The sequence below is a fragment of the Pagrus major genome, chromosome 3, assembly GCF_040436345.1.
Source record: "Pagrus major chromosome 3, Pma_NU_1.0".
NCBI lineage: Eukaryota > Metazoa > Chordata > Actinopteri > Spariformes > Sparidae > Pagrus > Pagrus major.
Genome location: NC_133217.1, coordinates 8,443,888 through 8,455,310, shown reverse-complemented (window position 1 = coordinate 8,455,310; position 11,423 = coordinate 8,443,888). Strand labels below are relative to the sequence as shown.

Genomic DNA, 11,423 nt, shown 5'->3' with positions numbered 1-11,423 from the left:
GCACCAGGCTAGGTTAGCTCACAGCTGCTACATCCGGGCGCTCTGCTCGGTTTACAAACCCTGCGAAGATGGCGACTTCAGGGAGGAGTGCATTATTATCCTCCAGCTCAACTGGACCTAAGAGCACACTGGAGAGCTCCAACCCAGAGGAGGATGACGGACAGGACTTATGGTGGGGCGATATGTTATTTGAGCCGGGTTATCGTGCGGGGGCTTTGTGGGCGCAGGGGCTCCATTGTGCTTGGGAGGAGGATGGTTTGACAGCTAGCTTGCTAACGAGGCTAGCTAGCATCAGCACCAGGCTGACTGGTGACACAGCAGCACTAGCTCGCCTTAGCTTCTCTGCTGTCAGCCGTTGTTTGCTCATGAATGAACGAGCCTGGTGTGGTCGTGTTGTAACGGGGCTGTTCTGTCTGCAGGTCCACCATCCTGAGTGAAGTGTCAACCCATTCAAGATCTAAGCTACCGTCTGGGAAAAATGTCCTGGTCATGGGTGGGTATCTATCTATCTATCTATGTACCTGTGTGTGTGTGTGTGTGTGTGTGTGTGTGTGTGTGTGTGACTGCAGTCTCCTCCTGGCTAGCCAATAAGCATCGTTAGCTTGAATAGCCCAGGAGCTGGTGATCATCTCACCCTGGTAGACTTAATACTGCTCGATAGCTAAACTAGCTTGTACCGGACTGATGGTGCTTTTGTGTTTAAAGCTCGCTAGCGTCCGCTAGCACACACTAACACACACACAGAGAGAGACACAGAGACAGGTGTATTTTTCTGAGCGCACGAGCACGCGCCCACACACACAAACACACACACCCTCATCATGTTATGGGGGAGCATCGGGCCGCTGTGAAACACTGCAAGTCATTCTAGCATCCAGCGATGCTAGCAGCAGCAGCTAGGTGCAGATGATGCTGAGGGGATGAGACAAACCATCAGCCTGTGTGTGTCTGTGTGTGTGTGTGTTTTTGAACGGGGCTTTATGTGACCAAGCAGACAGGGTGCCTCCCTGTCTCGCTCGGTCCTCGTGTCAAACACACACACACACACACACACCACAAACACACACATCCGCCTGAGATAATCCGCAGCCTGCTACCCATTCCAGCTAATCAGCGAGTTGGTTACCGATGCACAGATTTGTCTGGTATGTTATAATGGCAACATCAGCAAGCTTCTGCTTTTATGATGCATTGAGAGTCCCCCTGTCGGTTGAGTTAATATGACACGGTGCAAGATGGATGCAGTCTTGACCTTATAACGCACAGAAACAATAACAATGTCAGCTGTGTGCTCTGAGGTTTGCAACAAAAAGCCAGGACAAGTGCAGCCTAGTGTCTGTAGATGTACTGTAGCTAAATATTAAGGCTGTTGATCCTGCATGAAAACTGCAAAATCTCTGTGTGATCAAGAACTGTGGCTCTAGTCAAACAGATTGGATTGTTTACAGGACTTGTGCACTACAAATGTGTTTGTGCAGAGCTGAATCCGTGAGTTGATTTACAGATTAGCTCACTGACAGAACATATATCTGCAACTATTTTGCTGAAAATGCCAAACATGTTCCCAGATTCTCAGTGTTTTGGATTTGAAGCTTTTTAGTTGTCCTATGTGTATTTGGGTTTCAGAGTATACAGTGGTATAAAAACTGAAGCTTAGCATGTACATTTACTTATCTAAGGCGCGGGACGATAAAAGATTTTTATCACAGATCGTGATAAAGAGCACTCACAGTAAGTTGATTGTGTTGAATTTTCATTATCGGGATTATCGGGAATATCCTCACATGAATGACTTGAAAAAGCAGCCTAGCTCACCGACGTACAGTCCTATATTGGTTTCCTGATTTTATTTTGGATTGATGAGCCTGTCAAAAAAATCAAATATCAGGGAGATGAGGTTACAGCCATTTATTTATCCTTTATTTGTACAGGAACACCTTATGATTTATGATGACTTATTTAGGATTCTTTGCTTGTTTTTCACTAAAAAGTAAAGATGTGTGTCCTGTCTGTGATGCAATAAAATATTTGTTTCCTAATAAAATGTAAGGATAAAGTGCAATTTTAGTTTTTATTTTGAAGATTTAAGAACATTAATGATATTCGGGTTTATATTGTGAATCACAATTATGTAGGATTGAATAATCATTACATGAAATTTTCAAATCATCTCATGCTTAATGTCTGTTATTGGATATATATTTAAATTTATATCTAGTTTCGTGTCAGGACACACTATTTAGTTAAATTCTAATAACGTCTTCTGCTTTCAATATTTTTAACGGTCATAGTATGTATACCTTGACGCCGTGAAACAGTGATATATTCTGTGATGGTCATCATGCAGTGAAAATGTCACACTGCTGCAACCCTAGTGTGTATAAACTGTAATAAGTAAACTGAGTTATCTTTTGGTTTTGATATGTTGGTTTAAAAAAAAAAAAAAAAAGAAGAAGAAGCAATTTTGAAATGTCACTGTGGACTTCTCATAGCATGAGGGAGGACAGCAGGAGACATGATCGTAACCCTTCAGCTGTGGTCCGGCGTGTTGGCGTTTAACATGCTTTAGCCAAATATTAATTACTAATCGAAACTATTCTATCATTATCATTATAGCCGATGATTGTGTATGGACGAGTCCTCTATCCATAATTTAGTTATTTACTGATTTTGTCTGTGTGTTTAGGTGAGGTGGGTTCGGGGAAAACCACCCTGGTTGCGAAGCTACAGGGGATTGAAGAGTACATGAAAGGGCGTGGCCTGGAATACCTCTACTTCAGCGTCCATGACGACGACATTGATGGTAACCAGTTGTCTCTTTTTCCACTAGAGAGTACCTCTAAAATAATCCAGCAGTATTGTTGGACTGGATTGTGTATTTATCTCGATACGTCTCGTGTGTGTTCAGACCAGACCAGGTGTAATGCCTGGGTGTTAGACGGAGACCTTTACCACAAAGGTCTGCAGGGCGTAGCTGTGCCAGTGGACTCGATCGGCGACACGTTGCTGCTGATAACAGTTGACATGTCGCGGCCATGGAACGCCCTAGACTCTCTCCAGAAGTGGGCCGCCGTGGCGAGGGAACACATCGACAAACTCCGGGTCGCCCCGGAAACGCTGCGGGAGCTGGAGCACAGACGTGAGTCACACTGACATTAAGAGCCTGGTGAAGATGAAGAGCGTCTTTATAGTGTTGTCAAAAGCAGTGAAGTGTTGACGCATATCGCTTCTGAATCCACCTGAAAGCCCCACCTCCTACAGAAGTATTCATTTACATGCTGTTGTTCCTGACACACAGTACACAATCTTTGTTATATTTACCTTTTAGTAAAAATCTAATGGTATCGAATATCAATATTTTTCAAGCTTTTCATCAGACCAAAAAACCCTCCAAGGATTTTTCTCACGAAGTCCAGCTATTAGAATGATAACATTCTTAAAAAACTGTCACTTCTGTCAGGTCTCACTTTTTGTTTATCGTCGTATGTGTAGTTGTAAAACAGTTCCAGGAGTACACAGAGCCAGGCAGTGGAGAGGACGGCACCCCGCAGAGGAGGAGTGAAGATGAGGAGAGCGTGCTGCTGCCGTTAGGAGACAACACACTCACACACAACCTGGGGATACCAGTGGTGGTGGTCTGCACCAAGGTGCGCGCACACACTCAGTCACTGCAGATTTAAAGATAAGTCTTTCTATTTTTATTGTGTTGCGTGTACTTGCACACATCTGTCTAACACCTGCTCATGTTACCTCAGTGTGACGCCATCAGCACGTTGGAGAAGGAGCACGACTACAGAGACGAACACCTGGACTTCATTCAGTCTCACATCAGACGTTTCTGTCTGCAGTGTATCCTTCACTAAACATTGCCTCCGCCCTCAGCCGATGTGCACGGCCAAAAAGGTGCACAAACAACAGATTTATAACAATGAAGCCATTGATCAGCACAGTATACGCAGGGGTTTCAAAGGAACTGTTGATCGATACCACTGACTCTGCAGATCTTCCTGTCAGACGCTGAGATTTAAGGCATTCGTTCACATTTTGGCCTGTGCTCTCCTAGCATCCAGCTGCTAAGAGATGACGGATGGTGATACAGCTGAGTGATCGCTATAACAAGGTGTTTTGTTCTCCGGCCAAAGCAGTTTTATTATTGCTGGATTTTGGCCACTGTAAGTGCATCCGAACTGCTGTTGTTGATATTGCTTTGTTGCAGCGAGAGTTCGATAAAAGTCATAGACTCCCCAGTATTGTTTGAAAGTGTTTGTTTTTCAGAATCTCTAGTCAATGCCGAGTGAAAACCATATTACATTTTTGAAGGTTATTGCGTTTCAAACGATCCCACGACTGCACGGTAGTTGTTTTCTGTGTACTGGTATCAATTAGCTACTGTTATTAAGAGATGTAGCTTTTGTTTTATCACTGTGGTGTTCGTTTTGTTTCTGTTCCTGTATGTAGAAATGGTGTTGTTGAAAATATCCTTGACAGCCGTATCAGACGGAGCGTCTCTGGTTTACACGTCAGTGAAGGAGATGAAGAACCTGGACATCCTGTACAAATATCTGGTCCACAGACTCTACGGCTTTCCCTTCCACTGCCCGGCACAAGTGGTGGAAAGAGATGCTGTCTTCATGTAAGCTTGCCTTTGTGTGTGTATATAGCTGCATTTCCACTGAAGTACTTTCAGTATAGTACCCTTTGAACCCTAAGTAACCCCTGGTAACTGTACCTAAACGCCGGCTGTGCTTTGTGTTTCCACTGCAAAAAGTACCCTTAATTGTTGGTGGCCGGCCGGCTTCGGGGTAACTGCTGACACACTGTGACCTGTACTCTACATTACAGCCCGACTGTTATAGCAACTGTTCCTTCTGCTCCGCTCGCATTCATCGTCGCCTTCCTGCCGTTCACTCATCTCTACACACAGCACACTCGTGTAGTTGTTTATAACAACAAGGAAACAAGCTTTACTTGAGAAAAGGCTTCAGGCAGCGAGACAGAAGACTGCTGAAGAAGCAGGAAGTGAGATCTCACATCAGAGCGCAGAGGACAAGACGGCTCTGGCTGTTCTGACTGACCAATCAGTGGTCTGCAAAAATCACGTTCCAAAGTGAAACGAGCTGAACCAAACTAAACCGGGCTGCTCAATGGAAACGGGGCTTATATGTGCCAGGAGGACTGTGAGGTCACCTGTATCTGGTTTGTAACCTGTCCTCTGCTCCATCAGTCCATCAGGTTGGGACAATGAGAAGAAGATTGCCATACTTCATGAGAACTTCCAGACAGTAAAATCAGACGACAGCTTTGAGGACGTAGTAGTCAAACCACCAGTCAGAAAGGTAAAGGCTGTATTCATGTAATGTATTCATTATCTACTCACCGTCATGCTGGTGGAAAGTCAGGTGACGTCTCATAGTTCACAAAACATTTCTGGAGCTTCACAGCAAAACATTCAGAAATGTTTTGTGGACTAGGAAACTTTCCATCCGAGTGGACAATGACTGAATTATCATTTTGGGGGGAACTTATACTTTAAAAAGCATAACATTTCTGAGTCTGACACCTGTTGGCACCCTGTGATTAAACGTCTAACTTGGAAAGATCCTCTTAAACGAGCTAAGCTTGCAGCTTAACAGATTGATTACTGCCGTAATATTATCTATCATTACCTCCTACATCATTTTTCACAGCAGATGCACTCAGCTTTACCCAGTATCCCTGCGGGGATCATGACAGTTTTATCCAATCTATTTTATCAGCAGGTTGGGGAGATGCGAAAAGGTCTTAAATAAAATGATTTAATTCTCCTCCCTGTCACCAGATTGTACATGAAAAGGAGATTCAGGCAGAAGATGACCAAGTGTTTCTGGTAAAACTGCAGGTCAGAAAACATTCATATTTTGTTGATGCCATTTGGTTTGCTGCTTGTTGGTACTCCAGTTAAATGTGACTTGAGAGTCTTGATATGTTAATGAAATACTAATTGGAGTGAGTGCGCATATTGTGCTCTCATTTGCAGTCGCTGCTTGCCAAACAGCCCGCTGTGACAGCAGGGCGGCCAGTGGTGAGTGCTCTTTTTTTCCCCTAGTTTTGGCTCTTAGGATAAAGAAACCGTCCCTTCAGTGTCCATGTGTGTGAAATACACTCTTGCTTTTCGTAGGACACCACCAGCAGAGCGCCCACCGGTTCCCCCAGAACGAGTAATCGCTCCGCAGCGGCCAACGTAGCAAACGCCATGCCACAGTCGGGTACGTCAGAGCATTTCAGCACTGCACCCATGACCATCGCTCAGTCAGTGCGTGGCTTGTGTGTGTGTGTGTGTGTTTTTAACTCTCGTCGCTGTTCGCTGCAGGTCAGACCAGTGAGGGCGTGTTGGCCAACTTTTTCAACAGTCTACTGACAAAGAAAGCGGGGACAGGAGGGCCCGGGACGCCAGGTGGCGGTAACAACACTCCAGGAACAGTCCGCAAGTCAGGTGAGAATGCACACGAGGTGTTGGAGGCTTTGTTGGATAATTTAACAATAATTCATTCAATTGTGTTTTGGGCTTTAATGTCATTTTCAGTCATCACTCAGCTTCTTTTTTCAGTTTTCACCTCCCATTTTCCATCTTTCATTTTCTCACTTCTTCACTCTCCTGTCCTCTACTCCAGACATGAACTTAACACATGGTAAAGAGTCATAAAAGGGTCTGAGTGCATCTAACCACACGGACAATCACTCATCATCTTTATGATCATCTTACATATTTTCACTCTTAACTATGCTCATAGCCTGTTGTGCAGTCTCACTGTTAACATCATCATAATGTGTGTGTGTGTGTGCACTAGTCAGAGGATGCTGGCCACGTTAAGGTGTGTGTGAAAGACATAATCCTCATTTATTAACGCTTGTGTACGTCATCACTCTCAGAAGCATCTTTTTGACCCCCACCCTCCCCCTCTCCCCTGAGCCTCCAACTTTCTCCAGCATCCAAGGAGGAACAATGCTGGGATCAAGCCTCCTGTATCACACATTTACGTCTTATGAGCTATTAATTTATTAATTTAGATAATTAGATTAGACTATATGAAAGTTATAAGTCAGGAAGTAAGCAAATCTCCACAGTTGTGGTTCAGGAGATGATCCCATGGCTGTTGAACACTTTTGCACCATATGCATTTCAGGGGTCTTGTTAATGTGAAGGGAAGACGTCTCATTGGATCTAGCTTTAATGTATAAGTATAGGTGTATATTGATTTCATAGAAGTGGCAAGATTTGTGAACTGTTTAAAAAAGAAGCAAAAAGGCCAACATGTCTCATGGCTGCACTCTTTTCTTATCTCCTATTTGGTTGGGGAAGAAAGTCCCAGTCATGAGAGGATTTCACTTGATTGATTAATGATTTTATGACAATTGCACCTCTTAATTTCTCCCCTCCTAACTTCCCTGACTCCATTCTGCTCCTCCACATTTGTTTTGGCATGCTGCATTGCATTTCTCATGACTAACATCTGCCACAAGCATTACACATGATTCTGACTAAGGCTGGACAATAAGGGAAGTTATATATTTGCGATGTGTCTTCCACGTTGGTCTGTTTAAACTAGATAATATCTATTTAGTATATCTAGGGCTGCAACTGACAATTATTTTCGTTTATGATCAGTCTGTTGATTAATTTCTTGATTAATCGATGAGTTGTTTGGTCTATAAAATGGTGAAAAAGCTGATGAATGAATGAAAATCACATTTTAAAGACTAATATTAGAGAATTTAAAACATTTTTCCTCACAAATTTGTCAAACCAAGTAATCGATTATCAAAATAGTTGGAGATTAGTTTAATGGTTGACAACTAATCAATTAAAACTGCTGTAGTGATAAATTTTTATTGAACTGAATGTTAAACAGCTCTATATTCCAACAGTAATCACCCTCATGCAGGACAAGAGAAAAGACATTTTCTGGTATCCCTGCCCACTTTATCCAATCAGGACAGAGAACTAAATAAAGAGGCGGTCATGCAGAGAGCAGGTCCTCCTGCTTGCTGCTATGTCTGGCAATTATCGCTGCGTGTTCATGTGGTGATGTAGAGAGGAGGGACAGCAAGTTAGCAAAAATGATGACTTCCAGCAGCTTTAATGGTTGTAGCTCTCAGTATGTCATACATACTACAACATAGAAACCTGAATGAAACCTTGTTCCGTACTAATGAAATGATGCGCCTGTCATTCAATGGTTAACAAAAGGACAATTCATACTAAAGGCATGATTGGCATATTTAGTGCAATAAGAATGTTTCACCCAGCTCTTATTTTCATCATGTGTAATTGCCTTTGTGCTTTTTGCATTGTGCCTTAACCGCTCACTGCTGCGAAAATGCACTTATTTATCGCACTGGTTGAAATGTTTTTATTTATTTGGGTGTTTTCTCTGCGACGTAGAACTCATTTGTATGTCTGCATGTATCCGATGCAGGTTCCAAACTGGGCCTGGGCGATGTACAGGCGGAGCTGGACCGCATATCCAGCCGGGAGACTGACTCCGACTTGCCCAATGCCAACGACACGCCTGCCACCGACGGCCAGGACACATGAAGACCAACACACTTCACCCTGCTCTCCTTCTCTCCCCCCACCCCCTCCTCCACCTCAGTCATCTTCCACCTCCCTTGTCAATTCCTCCCTCCGCTCTCACCCTCCACTCCATCACCAAGATGTGGGGAGAAAGAGGGGTGTAAGGGGGGAAAAGGAGGAGCGGACACACAGTTTTGCCTCCCCGTCGTCTTTTCACTTTCTCCTCACACCTCGTTCTCCTCCTCCCCCCCCCCCCTCCCCCCCCCCTCTCTCTTCTCCTCCTGGCTGTTTGGCTGAGGGCGAGTATTTGTCACTGTTACATACGAGACTGTCTGTTACATGAGAGTAAATGGGTATGGGGGACCAATGGGGGGGCGTGGAGGTCGGGATGAAGTGAGAGGCAGGTTGAAAAAGATTGATTGCAAGAGTGAAAGCGAGGGCGTTTTATCCATCCATTTCTTGTGATGGTACAGTTAGCGTTTTTACTGTAGGAACTGCTGAAGGGCGCATGTTGAAGAATCTGCACTTAGGTACTGTAGGGGTGATTGTGTGTCTAATGTATGTGGGGCAAGTCACGCTTGGCCAGAGGAAGAGATTGAGAACAAAAAAAAAATGCCTGAAAATAAATTGCAAACAGTTTTTTTTTAAGATGAAGGGACAAACTTACCAGTATTTGTGTGTGTGCGTGTGTGTGTGTGAGTGAGAATGACGCAGATTAGGATATTAAGGAAGTTACTTCAACCTAGACGAGGAGAGATTTTTGGCTGTTTGCATTTCAACCAAAAGGCAAAAAAAAACATTACTATGCTCTTACACTACAAGCTCTTAAAACAGTGCATACACTATTATTACAGCAGGCCTGTCTGCTACACTACACGAACCAAACATGACAAATAAATACACGTCAGAGTTCACATCTGAGAAATACTCTTGGGTCCGTCAGGGCACCAAGTTCTACAATTGGCCAAACCTCCCCTCGTGGTGATACATTCTGCTCAAACCTGTAGATAACACAGTGCACTGGAATGGGAGGGTGGTAGAGGGTAGTAAGTGGGTGGGTAGCTGAGCTTTACTTGTACAGAAAGAAGCACTAGTGATTCAGTTCCATAGTTACTGCGGGCGGGCGGGGTGGTGGGTGGGCAAGGGGGTCCGAACGAGGGAGGGTCACACCAAGAATGTACAGTCATTGTCTCGCTGATTGGTCCTGTTATTTCAGAGCTCTGTGTTGGCGTTTGTATAATCAGATCTGTTAATCAGTCAAATAAAAGGTGTATTTATTCGGATTCATCCACCTGGCTTCCCTTTGTTTTGTTTTTTTTTTCCTCTCCTCAGTCTAAATAATTAAAAAGTTGTGTTTTGCGAAGGGGAATTATTACGAAGGACAAAAGTTGCTTACAGGTGAGGTTCTTTCAGTTAGATCGCTAGGTGTTGAGCCCATGTTGGTAAGCATCCACTATCTGTAGTGACCTTGTGCAAGACACCAAAAAATGAGTCAGTCATTATATCCTCACCCTTATGTTGATGAAAAGCCAGGTGAAGTTTTGTAGTCCAGAAAACAATTCTGGGGCTTCATAGCAAAACAGGGTCAAGCTCATGCACTCACTTCAGATGAGGTGCGTGCTAATACTTTTAGCTTAGCCACTAGTGTGAAGATTTCAGCTTAAAAAAGGGCATAAATAATGTCTTAAAATCAACTTGGGATCTCAGAGACTTAGATTACACCTGGTGAAATGTACAGAGCCATTTTATGTTTGTTTTGTTGTTTTTCATGTGTTATTTCTTCCATTTTAAAACAAGTCCCCATCTACTTCAGTTGTTTAGGAGAATGCTGCAGTGTTTTTCTTTTACTGCCAAACTCCACAAATGTATCGTTGACCACTAAAATTCACCCGACTTTCCATCAGCATGGGAGTGAGTAGATGATGACTGAATCTTCTTTTTTTGGGTGAACTTTTCCTTTAAGAGACAGTGGTCTTCCCCTGGCAAAAACAAAAGGGTAATAATTGAAGACAAGACATTGAATATCACAATTAAATTGCCCTTTTTTAAGGCCAATAAGTGTTATTCATTCAGTGCTTGTGAGGGCCTACTGTCAAACGTCTTAGCCTCACCACTAAGGTATTTACTGTAGGGATAAGATAAAGCACTTTATTTATCCTGAGGGAAACTGCACCAGTCGCAGTATAAAGTAGATAAATATATCACATTGTAAGTGCTCTCCTTCATTTTGTCCCCCGTGTGTAGGCACTGAGGCTGCTGCTGCAATGTCGATCCTGGTGTCTATCCACTCTGAAGGGGGCTGTGCTGATTTATATCATACTTTCATGTACTGTATATTTACACAGGTTTATACAGGTAAATCAATTTCAGATCACTGTCATTAGAAGGCTGGAATGACATAATCTCCAATCTAAACTTAAATGAAATAAACTCGCTCCTCTCTACGACAGTTGGAGACAGCAGATGAGCTTCATGTAGTTTTATTTCCGGGGTTAGTGATTTTATTCCCACAAACTGACGGAGAGTCGAGCTGAAAATAATGAAAATCCGTAAGCAGACGCTTTAATAAATGTCATCCCCTCACGATAGATTCAATTTAAGAAGTGCGTGAAAGAATATATTTGCACACTTCCATTTGCTCTGGTAGAATGTGGTCTATCTTATTACTGTCTTCACTCTGATGCTATTTATACCCCTCGCTGATATGTGACTGAATATTGTTTTATCATCCCACTACACATTTCTGTCACTTGACAGAAGATTCATGCAAGAATATAAAAATCCTCCCGTTGATTATTGTGGTTTCATAGATGAACTTTTTTTTCCATTTCCTGCTGTAACACCAACATGCTCCCCAGTGACACTTTGG

General features: G+C 43.3%; 1 protein-coding gene across 1 annotated transcript; it reads left to right on the top strand.

The window, feature by feature from the left end:
- Window positions 1–9,850, top strand: dync1li1 (dynein, cytoplasmic 1, light intermediate chain 1). Its single transcript, XM_073463254.1, has 13 exons — window positions 1–172; window positions 420–493; window positions 2,687–2,803; window positions 2,909–3,139; window positions 3,493–3,647; window positions 3,756–3,849; window positions 4,498–4,633; window positions 5,225–5,336; window positions 5,819–5,878; window positions 6,017–6,061; window positions 6,158–6,245; window positions 6,350–6,472; window positions 8,457–9,850. The coding sequence occupies exons 1-13, from the start codon at window positions 69–71 to the stop codon at window positions 8,573–8,575; spliced, it is 1,458 nt and encodes a 485-aa protein (XP_073319355.1). The 5' UTR covers window positions 1–68; the 3' UTR covers window positions 8,576–9,850.
- Window positions 9,851–11,423: the final 1,573 nt, after the last annotated feature.

Bases quoted from the DNA above. Each gene is read 5' to 3' on its own strand.
- dync1li1 (XM_073463254.1), top strand. From the start codon at position 69: ATGGCGACTTCAGGGAGGAGTGCATTATTATCCTCCAGCTCAACTGGA. The intron at 494-2,686 runs GTGGGTATCTAT...CTGTGTGTTTAG, and splicing joins GAAAAATGTCCTGGTCATGG to GTGAGGTGGGTTCGGGGAAA. The intron at 4,634-5,224 runs GTAAGCTTGCCT...CTGCTCCATCAG, and splicing joins GAAAGAGATGCTGTCTTCAT to TCCATCAGGTTGGGACAATG.